At 35.9% G+C, this 20,313-nt stretch overlaps 1 protein-coding gene across 21 annotated transcripts in view; it reads right to left on the minus strand.

Annotated features, from left to right (window-relative positions):
* Positions 1–20,313, minus strand: part of LOC115209071 (rho guanine nucleotide exchange factor 7) — a 339,379-nt gene that overhangs the window by 120,410 nt on the left and 198,656 nt on the right. For 18 of the 21 annotated variants that reach the window (XR_004998406.1, XR_004998405.1, XM_029777152.2 and 15 more), the window contains 2 exons: positions 19,996–20,040; positions 5,070–5,162 (listed from right to left, as the gene is read on the minus strand). Coding sequence is in view for 19 of the 21 variants with exons in the window: in XM_029777152.2 (XP_029633012.2) it covers positions 5,070–5,162; positions 19,996–20,040 (138 nt within the window). In the remaining 2 variants the exon portion in view is untranslated. The remainder of the gene's footprint in view (positions 1–5,069; positions 5,163–19,995; positions 20,041–20,313) is intronic. The other 3 variants (XM_036501561.1, XM_036501555.1, XM_036501554.1) reach the window with 1 other exon arrangement.

Below are 20,313 nucleotides of genomic sequence, written 5' to 3' on the forward strand. Positions count from 1 at the left end.
CAGACTGCAGCCATGCTGGTGCACCAGCTTGAACCTTAGTACTTCAGTTTTTTAAGCCTGGTACATATTGTATCAGTTTCTTTTGATGAACCTCTAAGTTACAGGTACATAAACACACCAACCGCAGTTGTCAAATAGTGGTCGGACACACACACACACACATGCACACACATATATACATACATACATACAACAGGTTTCTTTCAGCTTCCATCTATCAAATTCATTCACAAAGCTTTGGTTGGTCTGAAGCTACAGTAATCACTAACTAAAACAAGGAAACCATCCAGAAGAGTTACAGGTGATTTCGAAGTTGTCTGGAGGCCAATGGTGATTTTGTTAAATAAATTTACTCTTTAGTATTTCAAGATATTTTACGTAATTTTGGTAAATATATCTGTTAAAATGAGATGTCAGTGTTATTTTCATTTTTGTGTAATTTAGATGAGAGTTCATTCACCACACCTTGTATATACACAAACATATACCTATATACATATACATCTACATATATGATATGATGTATGACTTCTTGTTGTCACTCTTATATCTGAACTGTTATAATATCAAACGTTCCTGATATTCTCTTATTACTCTCCAACTGTGTATCTTCAAGAAGTACTCCATGATATCTCTATTCAATAATTCCTACTACCTGTACACTATGACTGCACATATGACACTCCTCTCAGACTGTTCTGCGCATGCTCATTTATACTAACTAATATAGTTCACTTAGCCAATTACAGGGATATACAGATTTCCCAAACCACAATATAAGTGTAAAGATATATGAAGTTGTTAAGAATTTAGAAACTCTGAGAGAACGTAAAATAATTCATTTTGAACATTTGAACTGAAAGTGGAAATGCTATCAGTAGCAACATGTAAATATTGGGTTTAAAAAAAAAACCATTAGAAACAGGCAGTCTTAAATTTTTGCTCTTCAAAGCATGTTTTTTTTTACCCTATATTTACACATTATTCATAACTTGTTTACTTCTAGTTCAACTGCTAAAAACAGATATTACACACGCACATAGACATCCCTATAGTTTCTCTCTTCCAAATTTCACTATAAAGGCATTAGATCCTCTGAGATTATAGTCAACATTTGTCTGATATGCTATGCAGTGTGGTCAAGCCCTTAAGAGCTTGGCTGTGAAAGAAGCTTAACTACACAAATACACCTGCATCAACATATAAAAATTATCATCATTTTATGTTACGTTTTCCATAGACAGGATCTTATGGCTCAAAGGACCACACCTCACTCCAATGATTAATTTTTTGATCAGGTTCCTACAGCTTAATGCCCTTCAAAGCAAAAATGAGTGATCACGACAGTAAACTGCTGTAATTGACTTTCATTGACCTGCAGAAAGCCTTACACAGGGTCCCCTCACTCTAAAATCTGCTGGTCACTATAGAAGCTAGGAGTAGATGAGTGGATGATGAGGGCCATCCAAGCCATGTACAGCAGTCCTGTCAATAAGGTTAAAAGTTAGTAATGAGAAGAACTCTTTAGCATTTAAACCGGCCACATCCGGCCAAAAGTATTCTGCCTGTTTTATGTTCAAACTGGCCACATTCAGCCTCTCACACCAACCCTACAATATCGTTTTAAAAATTAACAATTACCTCATCAGACTCTCAAAGCTACAAGATAATGCATGATGAATTCAAAACAAGGTGGATGAAAAAGAATTAATTTTGGCAGAATAATGCGAACACTAAAGGGTTAAAATGCCAATCCCTCCTTCACAGCTTCTATTTTCTCAGTTGTTTTAATTGCATGAGAGCATCGTACTACCAGTTATCCTTCTGCTTAGAACCACTTCCCTTGCCCCTCATCCTGCAGTTTCAGCATCATCCATTACTACTTTTATTTCCACTGAACAACCTTTGGCTCTGAAAGACTCTCTGCTATCTCTTTATACCATGCCCTCAGTGAATCTCACCTCTGTTTCTGTCACTGTTAGAAAGGGGCTACATTCCATGTTAGTTGACCTTTGATAGAACTTGGATGGTAACATCTCTTTAAGAGGATTGATATTCTTAATGTAATTATATATACAAACATATATATATATACCTTTTTCTTTTGAGGCCCCATTTCTTCAATCAAAATTCATGATTTACGACCTTTTATTCATATTTTACTTTATTCTATCTAAAATTCAATATTTCACATTTTCCTAAAGACTGTATTTAGGTAGGAACGTTTGAGGTACAATGTAATATTTTTACAAGAACTTTTGAAGATACAATGTATTACCATTTTATTTTTTGAAATTTTCAGTTATAGTTTAATTCTTGTTCAACATCTTAACCAAAGTAAAGAGATGGCTCATCTGTGTACTCACCAACAGTTCATATCATCTCCCTATTTCTTATCTATCTATGGTTTTATCATACCATTGCTCCTCCCTGATCTGACCCGCTCCTATATTTCTCACCCTTGCCCAAACTGAGACCAACCATGGCCCACATCTCCAGGTCCCCCATTCACTGCAATCACTTCTATTCTTATCTCTTTACACCTTCGCAGGCCTATCAGCCCATCCTCACTTCTCTGTCCATATTCTCTCTCTTTTCACATTCTTGTACCATGAGAATCTGTCCTAATACTTCATCTTTACCATTCTTTCTGCCATTCCTGCACTTTCTCTCTCTCTATCCTCCATGAAGTATAGGAACCACTTTACACCATTCACATGTAGTAAGTTACTCATGCTGGAACCATGAAAAAAAGCACTCGTATACTCTGTAAAGTGGTTGGCATTACAAAAGACATCCAACCATAGAAACTATGTCAAAGTTGACACAGGAGCATGGCAGTCTCCTCACTCACCAGATCCTTCCAAACAGTCCAGCCAATGCCAATAGGGAGCCGGATGTTCAATGATGAGATACACACACACAACATTTATATATGCACATGTATATACACACACATACATACACACACACATTCCAGAAGTACTGAACCCATCACATGTAATACAAGATAGTAGGGGAAAAAGTTTTATTTTTATAAGGGGTCATAATCTGGCTTAAAATTTTGGGGACATCCATCCTGTGTATACACACACACATTCCAGAAGTACAGAACCCATCACATGTAATACAAGATAGTAGGGGGAAAAAAAGTTATTTTTATAAGGGGTCATAATCTGGCTTAAAATTTTGGGGACATCCATCCTGTGTATACACACACACACATTCCAGAAGTACTGAACCCATCACATGTAATACAAGATAGTAGGGGAAAAAAATTTTATTTTTATAAGGGGTCATAATCTGGCTTAAAATGTTGGGGACATCCATCCTGTGTATACACACACACATACATTCCAGAAGTAATGAACCCATCAAATGTAATACAAGATAGTAGGGGAAAAAATTTAATTTTTATAAGGTGTCATAATCTGGCTTCAAATTTTGGGGACATCCATCCTGTGTATACACACACAAACACACATTCCAGAAGTACTGAACCCATCAAATGTAATACAAGATAGTAGGGGGAAAAATTTTTATTTTTATAAGGGTTCATAATCTGGCTTAAAATTTTGGGGACATCCATCCTGCGTATACATACATACACACACACATTCCAGAAGTAATGAACCCATCACATGTAATGCAAGATAGTAGGGGGAAAAATTTAATTTTTATAAGGTGTCATAATCTGGCTTAAAATTTTGGGGACATCCATCCTGTGTATACACACACACACACATACACACACATTCCAGAAGTAATGAACCCATCAAATGTAATACAAGATAGTAGGGGAAAAAATTTAATTTTTATAAGGTGTCATAATCTGGCTTCAAATTTTGGGGACATCCATCCTGTGTATACACACACACACATTCCAGAAGTATGAACCCATCACATGTAATACAAGATAGTAGGGGAAAAAAAATTTATTTTTACAAGGGGTCATAATCTGGCTTAAAATGTTGGGGACATCCATCTGTATACACACACACACCACATACACACACATTCCAGAAGTATGAACCCTCAAATGTATACAAGATAGTAGGGGAAAAAATTTAATTTTTATAAGGTGTCATAATCTGGCTTAAAATTTTGGGGACATCCATCCTGTGTATACATACACACATACATACACACACACATTTCAGAAGTAATGAACCCATCACATGTAATGCAAGATAGTAGGGGGAAAAATTTAATTTTTATAAGGTGTCATAATCTGGCTTAAAATTTTGGGGACATCCATCCTGTGTATACACACACAAACACACATTCCAGAAGTACTGAACCCATCACATGTAATACAAGATAGTAGGGGGAAAAAATTTTATTTTTATAAGAGGTCATAATCTGGCTTAAAATTCAGAGGACATCCATCCTGTGTATACACACACACACACACATTCCAGAAGTACTGAACCCATCACATCACATGTAATACAAGATAGTAGGGGGAAAAAAATTAATTTTTATAAGGGGTCATAATCTGGCTTAAAATTTTGGGGACATCCATCCTGTGTATACATACACACACACACACACACACACATTCCAGAAGTACTGAACCCATCTCATGTAATACAAGATAGTAGGGGAAAAAAAATTTATTTTTATAAGGGGTCATAATCTGGCTTAAAATTTTGGGGACATCCATCCTGTGTATACACACATACACACAAACAAACACACACACACACAATCTGTGCTATAGTCAGAGTTTTAGTGAAAAATATGTACTAATAAGTACACCAACTACAAAAAAAAAATTAGAAGTAAAATCCATGAGAAAAAACTACAAAGATGGTAGTTTTCACAGTAAAAAAAAAAAACTGGAAAGAAATATTTAACAAATAGATATAAATGAAGATGTGTAAATAGAAGCAACAGTGATTTCGGTACATGAAGGAAGAGAGAGAAAAGCAACATGGCAGACTGAGGCACAACATAATGACAACAATTAAAAGTGGATCTGAAAAGATTGAAGATAAGAAATTATAATACAAAAGCTGTCAGTGAAGCTGCATTTTTGAGAAAAAAGAAGAAGAAAAAATACTCACAGGAATTCACTGTTTGTCGGGTCTTTGCGCTTGTGCAGTATGCTTCAATTACTCGCAAGATTATCTGGTCGTCTTCTGATTTCACAGGGTCATCTAAAAGCAAGGAAAAAAAAAAAAAAGACATGTACAAAAGGAGATACCAGAAACCCTAGCCATTATTTTACTAAGTCAAAAGAATGAAGAGTTTATGCGCCTGGTGTTTTTATTTTTTTTTTTTGGGGTGCTTTTTTTTTACCTATTTGTATTATATTTCTTTTAGTCATGCATTGTTGTGACGTCCCCCCATCACCACCACCAGGTGAGAAGTAGGCTGGTCCACTACTAATAAATAGTGGAGTGACACAGTCAGTAATGTCAGCCAGCAAGGTCCGCTGTTCGGGCCAGTCCCGCAGAGACTACGAAATATGTTGTCATAATGTGGGACATAATATACATGTACTTGTGCACAAATGTGCAAGTGGTCTTTTAGGAACAATTGTTTCAGAGCTAAATAGCTTTCTACAAGTACTGACTCAACAATAAAATAGAAATAAAATATGCTTCTGTCAGTTAAGCAAACTGGTTCCAAGCAGAGATAAATGCCTTCACATGCACAATACAATGCTTGTAACAAGATGACCAACTGTGGAATTGGATTCGTAGATCCCCTTCCCAACCTAAAATGCAGTGATGGGTTGTTTAACTCAAAGAATTCAAGTATGCATCGAAGCAGTTGCACACAAATACAGATTTATAATCACATGTTTTCTATATTGAGTAGATTTTACAATCTCGACATTAGCACCTGTACCAAAGCATGCACTCAAAGTACTTCAGAGCAAAATGACCTTTGTGATGGCAACCATTTGGCAATTAGCCTTTTTACCAGTTAAGAAAATAAAAAACAAAAGAAGGAACTTTAACATATGTATTCATAAAAATGTATTACACTAATATTTTAAAAAAGTTTAAAAATTTCAAATGTATTATTCAATTGTTTATAAAAACATAATTTTCAAATATTCATGACCATTAATATTGATTTTCTTTTATATCAGAATGTTGTTACTGGTACAAATGTAAATTTTGTGTTTATTCATTAAAGAGGGTTGCAAAATAATACAAATTATAAGTAGATACACACAGTTATAATTAAAAGTACCAACAACAAAAACATACCAAAAAAATTGTTCACGCATGCATGGAGTTGAGGAAATAACAATTCTTAAACAATTTAAATTTCATATAATTATTTGTTAAATTGAATGTAACAGATCTGATTATTTCAGTTACATTTCATTTCAAGAGTGACTTTAATGTTAACACTCAACAGATTACTCAAGAAATTTATTCACACTCCTAAACTGATTAAACATCGTTAAAAACAATTAAACATCGAATAAACCAAACCTAATTAGTGGGATTTTTTTTTTATAAATTACAAAGCTGTGGCAAAATGTGTAAATCTGTAAATAATGGGTGGATTTTTTCTTTTTTGTGTGTGATTTGGGATTTTAATATTTAGGGGATAAGGAAGAAAGAGAATTATGCGGGGAAAAAAAGGATGCAATATTTTACCAAAAAGAGGAAAAGTTAGAATTCTAAACTCAGGAATTATTAAATCAATGTTAACTGAATTCAATCACAGGAAAATTATGCATTTCTGACAAAATTAGCAAATGCTATTGACATAACAGATGCAGGAAAATTAAAATGTTAAAATAATAATAATAGCATAACACATTTTAATTACATGCAGAACATTTATTCAACAATAACTCATGCAAATCTAATAAGGGGTTTGCATAAAAGAAATGCAGTGAGGCAAACATTTTTGAGATTTGAAGATTTTATGATTATTGAAGTGCATGTTGTACGAAAATGAGAACAAAACATTAGGATTATCCGTCTCGTGCTTCTAATGATTTACATCTCTCCTGAAATGATGTCTTTACAAGAAAATCCCATTAAATTTGAATTTCTCTTCAGACAATAGCAATAACTGAAGATTGAATTTGGTGTAGAAATTAGATGAATGAAACACACTCCATGTGTAATTTCTTCTATTTCAATACTTTGGATAATATTCTAACACTGTCACAGCTTTCGCATCTCTTTGCAGACTAAACTGTAGAATTTTTCACACAGATGTTTAACAACTGCATAGACAATATCAAGATCCTTTACTTAAAATTTAATAAGTTGCAAGACTATACAAAATAGTGTGAAACAAAAAATAAGCGCCAACAAAAAAAAAACCTTAACTTTACAAGTGACCAACAGAATCAGTTGCTGACCAAGACCTGCACTAGAGCACTGCTTACATGTATGGCAGTGTTGCTACTGCATACACAAGTAACAAAATCCACATACAAATGAAGGCCACTATATTGATTTATGTGGAGGCGCAATGGCCTAGTGGTTAGGGCAGCGGACTCGCAGTCGGAGGATCGCGGTTTCGATTCCCAGACCGAGCGTTGTGTGTGTTTATTGAGCGAAAACACCTAGAAGCCCCACGAGGCTCCGGCAGGGGGTGGTGATCCCTGCTGTACTCTTTCACCACTCTTTCTCTCACTCTTTCTTCTGTTGGCCTGCTCGCTTAGCCAGCGAGGTGGCGTCCTTCGAAGGCTAAAACGATGCGAACGCATTGTGACCAGCGATGTGTAACAACATCTGATGGTCTGGTCGGTCACGTGACGTGATATTGATTTATGAGTTATTCACCAACACACTGTAAGTACTAGCTTGCTTATGTCCCGTTTTCGCTCTCTACCTCCCCTACAATAAGAACTATCTGCTCTTCTGATCTGACAAGCCCCACACCATTTCCATTCAGGCCCACAAAATCCACACATCTGTCTTCCTCCCATGATTCTCATGGTGCCTCACTCTGCAGACCTCAAACTAAATAGTTTCCAGTCCTTTTTCTCACAACTGCAATTCCCTCCACATCTAAACTTTGCCTGCACACACTAACTTTCAAATGTTCAAGCTAAACATCAATTGCATCAAACACACCAGTCTTAGAAAGTCCACAAAGGTCACAAACACTGTTCCGCTTCTAATTCATTAAAAAAGCAACCCAACAGCAGATTAAGTCAAAAATCAAGACAGGCAAACTATAGTCAAAGACTACACCAGAGAGAATATACTCCAAGGAAGTGTTTTGCACACTAAATGCAAATAGAATAAGGTTTCACATATGTAATTATAGTAAGTTGGAAATCAATCAACTGAGATTATCAAATTGAATTATTAGAGAAAAGAAGCTCATCTTCTAAAAGTGTATCACCTCTAAAACTAACAAAAAACAGCAGTAAGATTAGTCTCTCAAACTGACTGATGCGAACAACAGATCTTAAAAGGAGATCAAAACATGACTTCCTACTACTAACAAGAACAAAATATTTCCATTACAATCCATTTGTGGCCGTTTGCCAGCTCCGTCTGGCACCTGTGCGGGTGGCACGTAAAAAGCACCCACTACACTCACGGAGTGGTTGGCGTTAGGAAGGGCATCCAGCCGTAGAAACACTGCCAGATCTGACTGGGCCTGATGAAGCCTTCTGGCTTCACAGACCCCCGTTGAACCGTCCAACCCATGCTAGCATGGAAAGCGGATGCTAAATGATGATGATGATGATGAATTACAGTTTAGCTTTCAAGATGGGATCTATTCCAATCTGCATTGTCTGTCCTATCGAAAAATTCTAATCAGTTGATATTGTTTGGCTATACCTCCTTTGCTTGTTGCTTAGAGAGGTTTTGTCTTTTTTTCCCTTCAGCTGTTTCAATAATGACAGTTGATCAAAGTTATTCAACTAATTTACATAAGTGAGACCCTATCACATCTGTGGGTAGTTGAACAACATAACTATAGTCAGACAACATAAGTGTAAACAGTGTATATAAGAGTAGTTAAACAATTTATAATCCTTTACTGTTTTACAAGCAAGGATAGAATGCTGTCATTCCCCTCCCATTTTTCTTTACTCCTACTTTTTTAAACCACTGTATGTCCTTGTTACTTATTACTAAGTATTCAAATTGAATCAGATAACTCAAACAAAATAGAGCAAGCAGAGAAATGCATTTTGCCCAGGAGTAAAATATATGGCTAAAGGAAGGCTTGAACCTTTTTACTTAAAATCAATAGATCAATAATTCATTATAATAATGAACTATTTATTTTAAGCTTCGGAGACCCCCTTCGGTCACGACACAGACCATGGGATTGCACCTAGAAAGTTACCCTCCTAGACACAAGTCCGGGCGAGGTTGTTTATGGAAGACCAGCAGTCGCCCATGCATACCAGCCTCCCCTCTCCACGCCACCAGTGTTATCCAAGGGAAAGACAAAGGTCGATTCAGCTTGGCACCAGTGATGTCGCAACTCATTTCTACAGCTGAGTGAACTGAAATAAAGCAACATGAAATAAAGTGCCTTGCTCAAGAACACAACACACAGCCCGGTCCGGGATTCAAGCTCACAACCTCACGATCGTAAGCTCGACGCTCTAACCACAGAGCCATGCGCCTTCACAATTGTAAGCTTACAGTGAAATAAATAAGAATAAATGTAAAATTTCCAAACAATTAATTTCATCTTTCATGTTACTTTGTTCCACACAAAGATTTGATCTCCTTCGTCTCTATTCCAACATATATACATATTATTAAATCAGGTTTCAACTTGTCACTTTTACTTCTAACAATGCACCTAGTCTCCAATAGTAGCTGTAAAAATGGTGAACCTAATATCAGTACACGAAGAGACAGAAAAATCCATAGATGCTGACTAAAAGAACTAAATATCTTTTCAGCAGAATTAGTTTTGGTGGTGATAGTTATCCAAGTGAAAAGTGTTTTTTTAAACCAATCTTCTCAGCCTTACAGAATAAACAGATTCATTGCCAAAAATAAATGGAAATAAAATAACAGCATAATAAAAATTAACATTGAGAAGAAGAAGAAGAAAAAAAAAACAGAAATAAGAGAAAACCAAACAAATGTGCAAGCTTTCGACAGTAAACGAAACATCAAAGTGCATTCCTGGCAGTCACAAAAAGAGTTTATGCAAAAAAGCAAACTGGACAACAAAAAGAAAAGTTTATAAAATTAGTGAAGGTAATATAATATTCATGGAACTGTAGGAGAAACAGTAGAGTAAAAAGAGCTGGTGATGTTACAGAGGTGGTGGAGTTGATGATGATGATGATGATGATGACGATGTGGTTGATAGAGGGTTTAGCTACAGGTTAGCTCTGAACAAACCAATAATCAAAGGTATACCAGCCTTCACTACCCTGCATCCCTTTTTTTCAGAATGGCAAAGGTGTGATCTGACAGAAATACGGCTGCTATTTCTAGCAAATCGAACAACTGCATAGAGGTTTCTCACAGTGATGGTAATGATAGCAGTGATGGTGGTGGTGGTGGTGGTGGTGTCAGCAGTGGACCAACAATGGCATTGATAGTGGTGATAATAATAGGAGTGTTATGATTGTAATATGTGGAAACAACGATAATGGTGTGGCAGGTGATGCCTTCCGAACAAAGGATTTGGCAACTGTAAATTCCAGGCTGATCAGCAAGAGGATTTGGCTACTGTCATTCCTATACTAATCACTAATTATCAGTTAATTTAAAGCTGAGTCTTTCAGACAGATGGTTTACCTTTTAGCATACTCAGTCAAATGTGATGCTTATTCACACATGTGGAGGCGCAATGGCCCAGTGGTTAGGGCAGCGGACTCACAGTCGTAGGATCGCGGTTTCGATTCCCAGACTGGGTGTTGTGAGTGTTTATTGAGCGAAAACACCTAAAGCTCCACGAGGCTCCGGCAGGGTATGGTGGTGATCCCTGCTGTACTCTTTCACCACTCTTTCTCTCACTCTTACTTCCTGTTTCTGTTGTACCTGTATTTCAAAGGGCCGGCCTTGTCACTCTCTGTGTCACGCTGAATACCCCCGAGAACTACGTTAAGGGTACACGTGTCTGTGGAGTGCTCAGCCACTTACACGTTAATTTCACGAGCAGGCTGTTCCATTAATCGGATCAACCGGAACCCTCATCGCCGTAACCGACAGAGTGCTTCCATCCCCATTATTCACATTGTTTTGAATTAATCATGTATTATCATACAACTTCAAACTTTCAATGATACAATTCATTATTTCTAAAATGACATTGTAGGATAGGTGTGAGAGGCTGGATCTGGTTGGTGTAAATGCTAAAGTGTTAACATGCTAGTAATAAAGCATAATCAAATAAAGACTTTTCAACTCAGAATCCAACCAACAGTATATATACTCTCGGCAATGCTGAGATAACAGTAAGAGTGGAGTTAGTACGGTGATGACATGATGTTGCCAATAGGATGTAATGAATCGGGTAAGGGTTAAGGCAATAATTAACCCTTTTGTTACTAACCCGGCTGAAACCGGCTCTGGCTCTGTAGTACAAACGTCTTGTTTTCATAAGTTTTGAATTAAAATCTTCCACCAAGCCTTAGTCACAATTTATGTTCCTAACACTAGCTTAATGATAACTAAGTTAATTTACTAAATTCTTTGTTGTATTTAAAGTAATTGAAAGAAACACAGAACATCTCAAAAGAAATACAGTAACAAAAGGGTTAAAGAGGCCCACACAAGTGGTACTGGAGAAATATTGACATAAATGATATACAAATAAATACTGAAAGAATATAAGTCAATGATATTGCCATAAGTTATGAATTAACACTAAAATGTTAGCATTAAGTTGTTGGGTTTTATAGAAGAGACTTGCATAATCTATCAAATCTGTTCATTGATCTTATCCATCATCATTATCATTGTACTATCGTTTTACCTCTACCTTCTCTGCTGGCATGGGGGAGACACACACATATACATACATATATACATACAGACATTTACATGAAGATGTAAAGCAATATTTGAGAGAGACAGACAAGCAGACAAAAGGAAGAAATGGAACAAAGAGTGAACTGGAAGTTTTGATCACTGAAAGATTATTGTTCTTGTTGTTATTCAGCACTAAGTCAGCTATGTTCAAGCTGAGCAATGATAAAAAGTAATCCAGTTGTCATCATCCTATCCCTCTCCAATAAGCAGAGAATGCTGGACATTATCCAACATGCCCTTTTGTGAGATGATAGGGTGTGAATTAAGGAAAATTTGACTGCTGTTTCTAATAAATCAAGCAACTGTTTACACACTCACTCATATAGTGTGTGTGTGTGTGTGTGTGTGTGTGCATGCAGTCGTGCATGTGTGTAGTGACAACGGGGAATATTATAAGCCACCTCTTTGCAAAATTGGCTTTTAAGCAAATGGAGATCTATATAGTGAACTACAGATATGAAACAGAAGAAAGAACATACACAAAAGTGATTAAGAACTTTATACATTTAGTGAAGTAAGTACAGAGCCAGTTGTATTAAGTTAAAAGAAAGGCATGGAGGTAGAGAGAGAGAGAAAGAGATCTTGTCAAATTGGATGTGATGATAAAGGAACATGATGCTGAGAAAAATATATCTGTAGGTAAGAATTTATAACAAGAAAGAGCCCAAAGTGCTAGTCCTGATTGATTAAACAATGACATATTTGAACTGTTCAACAATATATAAATACAAGAGATGCAGGTTTAATTAATGATAAAATGGTAATGATTATATTTTTATTTCATGAAGTAAAAGATTTATTTATTTATAAGGAAAGCAGTTTGGATTTTCATGCATATAATATTTTCCAGCAGGTTTCCTACAGAAGTTCTGTCTTGCTTCCTCTCTAAGTCAAAAAAACAAAATCCAGAATTGATTTTATTGACAATACTGGAATGTGAACTCAGAGTTATAGTATAATGCATGAAATCCAGCAACTTAGTATCTGGACAATCTTCAATACCCTGTAGATATCATATATATATATATATATTTCTTTACTACCCACAAAGGGCTAAACATAGAGGGGACAAATTAGGGACTAAGTCGATTACATCGACCCCAGTGCGAAACTGGTACTTTATTTATCGACCCCGAAAGGATGAAAGACAAAGTCGACCTCGGCAGAATTTGAACTCACAACGTAACGACAGACGAAATACCGCTAAGCATTTCGCCCGGCGCGCTAACGTTTCTGCCAGCTTGCCGCCTTTTTATATCATATATATCATATATATATATTAAAAAGAATCTTTTTTTTTATATCTCAGCAATGCCAGTTACTATTTAGATGAACATCACAGTTCTCTGACAGAAAAGTCTATCAGTATTTGAACTCACAAAATTGAGGCACTGAATTAGATAGAATAAATTATATGTGAATCACTTTAGTTATAGAAACTTCTATTAATATATAATTTCCACTAGAAAACAAAAATAAAAATAAAACAATTTACCATTTTAGGTGAAGAAATAGAGTCATTATCCCTTCAATTATATCTCAAGGATAGAAATGAAATACAAGGGAAGGATATTAACTGATCAGGAGTATATCAAATGGAAAAATATATTGAATTTATTCAGCTTTGATGGGAAAATGGTATGTAAGAAAGAATGAGGAAAGATTGAAGTGCAAATACATCAAATGAAAATATAGAATTTATGAATGTTAATGAATATACGATACTTATTTGTGTAGTAACTTGAATAAAATGATGCTAAAGGAAACAGAAGTGTCATGGCTACAAAAAAATACAAAAAATACAACAAACAATCATGCAACTCACAAAAACATTATTTTTTAGCACTTAGCATAAGGTTAAGAAAGAAAAATTAATTCTGATGATAGATGTCTGTTGCTGCTTCTGATGATAATGATGATGATGATGGTGATGAAGATGAAGATGATGATGAAGATGATGATGAAGATGATGATGATGATGATGATGATGATGATGATGATGAAGATGATGATGATGATGATGATGATGATGATGATAAAGTGGTGGTGATGCAGTTGATAGAGATAAAATGATCAAGAAGTAAATATTACAAATGAAACATATTCCATAAAAATATAGATATAGAAAAATAAAAATGCTTAGAAATACATGAAACCAGTTTACAATCTAAAGCATCTATAACTGAGTGCAACTTGAAATATAAGATAAAAAAAAAGAAAAACTTAAAACTGACAAACAAACAGAACAACAGACATAGGAAATAACAAAAAAAACTGATAAAAGCCAAGGAACAGGGAACAGTGCAAGAATGCAATGCAAAATAGTGGGAGGAAGGTTACAAAGGAAACAGTAGAAATAACAACATCAACAAAGAAAAGGTCCACAATGGGGGGAAGATGACCACCTTGGGCAAAGCAAGGAATGCTCACAGGTCTAAGATTGTTCTGGCTCCTAATTATATTCCTCTTCCTACAGACATATGGTGAGAATAAACTTATTAGCAGTGTTTGTACACTGCTAATAAGTTGATGGTTTCATTACAATTACATGAATCTCAGATCAGCTCTGCTGTATCTGAACTTTATCTCGAACTGTAAATGCTTCCATCTCAGTAGCATTGTAAGGCCAGGAATTACTGGGTGTTATCCATAGTCTCCTGGCTGAAAGAGACACCAGGAACAAACCAACCAGTAGATTAACAGTGATGCTAAGTTTCCCCAAGAAAATCATTGCTCTAACAGTCTTCTAGAGAAAGCTAATGTAGCAGTTCCACCAGTCATATTGTCTTACAGGACTACAAGTACCTGATAGCATTTCAGACATCATACGCCAAGCTGAGGTTTAGAAGTACTCAGTTTACATCAACCCCAGTATTTGACTCACTACTTTTATTTTATCAATACCAAAAGCATGAATGGCAAAAGTGACCTCAACAATATTTGAACTCAGGACATAAAGGGCCAGAAGAAATGCTGCGAAGCATTTTGTCCAATGCATTAATGATTCTGACAGTTTACCATTTTTGCTTCAAATTTTGGCATGACACCATTTTTTAAGGGGACGTAGTTATTCAGTTACACCAACCCCAGTATTTGACTGGTACTTTATTTTATTGACCCTAGTGAGATAAAATTCAAAACTGACATTGGCAAGTTTTGAACTTGCAAGATAAAGCCAAAAGGGACACTGCAAAGCAATTTTTCTGATTCTCTAACAATTCTACCAGCTTGCCACCTAATAATAATATTGGTTCCAAATTTTGGCACAAGGCTGACAATTTCAAGGGAGTGGATAAGTTAATCAGACTGACTTCAGTGCTCAAATGGTATTTATTTTATCAAGGCGGCGAGCTGGCAGAAACGTTAGCACGCCGGGCGAAATGCTTAGCGGTATTTCGTTTGCGTTACGTTGAGAGTTCAATTTTTGCTGAGGTCGACTTTGCCTTTCATCCTTTCGGGGTCGATAAATTAAGTACCAGTTACGCAGTGGGGTCGATGTAATCGACTTAATACCTATGTCTGTCCTTGTTTGTCCCCTCTGTGTTTAGCCCCTTGTGGGTAATAAAGAAATAGGTATTTATTTTATCAATCCCAAAAGGATGGAAGGCAAAGTTGGCCTCAGCAAAAATTGAACTCAGAACACAAAGACAGGAGAAATGCCACTAAGCATTTTGCCCAGCATGCTAATGCTTCTGCCATCTTGCTGCCTTAATAATAATAAACCTTTGTACTAAAGGCACAAGGCCTGAAATTTTTTGGGGGGGAGCAGTCAATTACGCTGACCCCAGTATTTCACAGGCACTTAATTTATTGAACCCAAAAGAATGAAGGACAAAGTTTACCTCGGTTCTACTAAAGGCACGAGGCCTGAAATTTGGTGGGGAGAGGACTAGTTGATAAGAACAGCCTGTATTTCACTGGTACTTAATTTATTCATCCCCAAAAAGATGAAAGACAAAAACCAATCTCAGTGGAATTTGAATGAAGAATGTAGCAGCAGACAAAATGCAGGTAAGCATTTTGTCCAGCATGCTAATGACTCTGCCAGCTCAATACCTTAATGATGATAATAATAATAATAATAATAATAATAATAATAATAATAATAATAACTCATGGCTTCTGATCTTAACTGATTGGAAGTGTCATCATGTACATTGTCTTGGTATAAAAGATGGGCTACAGCAAATATTCTGCTCAATACCACAGATTTGCTTGTCAGTTGTTTGACCTTAACCAGTTGAGCATGTCCCTTAGTGGCTGACGATATATGCATCTCTGCTCACAAACGGAAGTAGTGAGGGAGCATCATAGCCATGTGTTGAGAGGGATTCTTTGGGGTTTGAATAATTCACTTCTGGAAACATGGGTGTTTCATCCTTAAACAATCCTTATTCAGGGACCTTTTGAGCAGAATGGGTTACTCGACCAGAAGAAAATTCTAACTGGGCCCCACCTGCAAAGTCATGTGCTGCTAATCTTGATATGAGATCACCATGTCGCGCACATATGGTTGTGATGCATGTGCGTAGTGTACCCTTATCAGACGGGTAGTCATGATGGGTATACTGGGCTTCGTATATTTGTACCCTAGTGTCACTTTGATGGCATGCACTGCTCTCTCACTCAATAATAATAATAATAATAATAGTGAGGGAGCATCATAGCCGTGTGTTGAAACGAACTCTTGAGGGTTTGAATAATTTCCTTCTGGAAACATGGGTGGTTCGTTCAACATCCTTAAACAATCCTTATTCAGGGACCTTTTGAGCGGAATGGGCTACTCGACCAGAAGAAAATTCTAACTGGGCCCCACCTGCGAAGTCATGTGCTGCTAATCTTGATATGAGATCACCAGGTCGCGCACATATGGTTGTGATGCATGTGCCTGGTGTACCCTTATCAGACGGGGAGTCATGATGGATATACTGGGCTTCATATATTTGTACCCCAGTGTCACTTTGATGGCATGCACTGCTCTCTCACTCAATAATAATAATAATAATAATAATAATGATAATAGTAATAATAATAATAGTGTTGCTTTGGACGCAAGTGGAAGCTTCGAGACAAGGGGTTTAGTCAATGCCATCTACTGATTCTTCATTTCATCAACCCTGGAGGGATGAAAAGCAAAGTTAACCTCAGTGAGATTTGGATTTGGAACATAATGAACAAAAAAAGACAAGGCATAAATAAATTCTGTTGGATGCATTTGCATACAATTGATAAATGACATTAAACCTTTTGGAAATATATATGTTACTTCACAACAATGTGTTTTTAGGCTGGTAACACATTTCCAAACAGCAGGTCTTCATTTATGTCAAATCAGCAAGTTACTATTAATTCAGAATCCTGATTGCTGCAATGCATCAGAACCCACTTAAAACATCCATAAAATCTTTTAAGCATCATGCTGCAAATCACATTTTTGCTCACATGCAAAAGAAATATTTTTAACATACTAAAATCATATGTTGTTGATAAAAGGAATTTTCCCTTTTGTAGTTTTTTTTTTTTTTTTTTTGTAACACAAGACTGGGATATTTATCTTATTGCTTTACCATCAAACAATACCTCATAGAAGGGAATTCTGCAGCATCCTATTTAAGTTACGCTTCATTAACAAAAATCAATTGCATTAGAGCAAACTTTTTCTAACAAAAAATCAAACTTTAATATAATGAAGTCTGACATTTAAAATCTGTGACTATTTTCTCTTTGTATGCACAACATTGGAAGGAATTTGATCTTGACCATTTAGTATTTAAACCAGCCATCATCATCATCATCATTTAGCGTCCGCTTTCCATGCCAGCATGGGTTGGACAGTTCAACTGGGGTCTGGGAAGCCAGAAGGCTTCATCAGGCCCAGTCTGATCTGGCAGTGTTTCTACAGCTGGATGCCCTTCCTAGCGCCAACCACTCCGTGAGTGTAGTGGGTGCTTTTTACGTGCCACCCGCACAGGTGCCAGACGGAGCTGGCAAACAGCCATGGACGGATGGTGCTTTTTACGTGCCACCGGCACGGGGGCCAGGCGAGGCTGGCAACGGCCACGATCGGATGGTGCTTTTTACGTGCCAAAGCCATATTTGGTCAAAATGTTCTACCTGTTTTATGTTCAAACAAGCCAGATCCAGCCTCACGCACCTACCCTACAATGTCATTCTAAAAATAATCACGTCATCGAAATCTCAGAGCTATGAGATTAATTCACAACAATGTGAATGAGCATTGCATTCGCCAGAGTAGTGTGAATGCCAAAACTGTTCAATTTAAAGAGAAAAAAAAAAACAGGATAAAACTTATTCTAGAATTGATAATCTTTATATATAAAAGTGAGGTTGTGTGCTGTCTGTCTCCTACGATTTAGATTCCTAACTACTCCCACATTTTGTGGTGCAGTTTAACCAAAACCGGGTATCTTATAGTCGTGATTCATATCGAGCCCTTCTGGGTATTAGCGCGCATCTACGATGAGTCTACGATTTAAAAAATAATTTACCATCAATTTTTCACATTTTTAATGCATTTTTGGCATATATAAGGGAAGTAACTCTCTAAAAATCTTTATATATAAAAGTAAGGTTGTGTGCTGTCTGTCTCCTACGATTTAGATTCCTAACTACTCCCACATTTTACGGTGCAGTTTAACCAAAACCGGGTATCTTATAGTCGTGATTCATATCGAGCCCTTCTGGGTATTAGCGCGCATCTACGATGAGTCTACGATTTAAAAAAAAATTTACCATCAATTTTATCATTTTTAATGCATTTTTGGCATATATAAGAGAAGTAACTCTCTAAAAATTTATTATTAAATCTCAGAACGTAAAAAGCTACAGTAACACCACCGCCCTTTGTGGTTAGCCATATTGAGATGGCTATTATACTTTACATCTCTAAAAATGCTTATATAGTTATTTCCCTTACAAACCCGAGCAACGCCAGGCGATATTGCTAGTCATAAATATAAAATTGTTCTTTTGTTTCTAGAAGTGAATCATTAGGACTCTTTCATTGTTTTAATAGACAAAATAAAAAATCTTTTAGAAAATAAACAATTTTCAAAAGAGAATGAGTGAAAAGGAAGTCAATATGCTAAAGCAGCGTAATTCAGAAATACATTACAACAACAATAAACTAAATTACTAATATTGTAGTCTTTCTTCATTATTTCATTCAACTGCTAATGTGATGTACTCATTAGCTATATCATAGACAAAGTTAATAAAATTGCACACCTACACACAAAACACAAATACATGCAGAATTGATTTCATGCTATTTGCACAAGGTTTAAACCATGCACCAACATATTAATGAAAAGTCATGTGTCTTATGCTAAGTTTTAGGGGATTTTTTGGTTTTCTTATCTAACCATTTAATTTTATTTATTTTTTTAATATTCGCTGACAAAATCAATTATAAGTCAATAAATCTTTCTCCGAGTGATCAGTAATTAGTGAAAAAAAATCTACTTAAACACAGCCAGTGATGACAAAGCATCAGCTACAGGAGTTGAGCAGTTACTCATATTATAGTTATAATTAGCAATAATAGTTAATATTTACAGTTTAACAATATGTAATAAATAAAATATAATAAGGCTTTTCACTCCACATGTTGAACAATCATGTTTAAGTATTTGTTAAGGAAGAAGGCTAACTTTGAAGACCAATTTACTTTTGAAAATAAACTTATCAGGTGAAAAGATAATTAAAAATAGTAGCAAAGACTTATGCCACAGAATTTAGTTTACATAATTCAAAATTTCTACACAAGTGAAGTGCTTCAAATCCAGAAAAAATATAGAAACTAGAAGCTACATTGAAAACCAACGACAACATGGAAGTGCAGTGTGAAATATAAAGTGGATTCAGTGAAGAAGATAAAGTACAAAATAAAGTGGTAGTGGGAGGAGTGTCAAGTAGAACAATAAAAAGCATGCAAAGGTCAAGGGAAAAGAAATGATGCGGAGCACATCCGCTGACACGCATGTGAGTACTAAGAGCTTCTTGCCGTACTAACATCGTTTCCACCTGTAGTCGTATTCGTCTTCAGAATGGGAGCGCTCTGTAGAAGGGAAAACATGGAAGAGGAAAACAAAAAAATATCAAAATATTATTTTAGTAAAGCTTATTTAATAAAATATGGAAGAAAGAATACACGCCACACACTCACATACAGGATTAAAAAAATATTTAATATGGAAAATGATAAAAAAAATAACAATGAAAAAGGCATTAACTAGATTACCACAAAGAACAACTTGAAGTCATTTAACATTGACAGGAAACATTCTTAATGCTAAAAGCTGATTTGACCAGTGAGAATAAGAGCTCTATA

The sequence above is a fragment of the Octopus sinensis genome, linkage group LG3, assembly GCF_006345805.1.
Source record: "Octopus sinensis linkage group LG3, ASM634580v1, whole genome shotgun sequence".
Classification (NCBI taxonomy): Eukaryota; Metazoa; Mollusca; class Cephalopoda; order Octopoda; family Octopodidae; genus Octopus; species Octopus sinensis.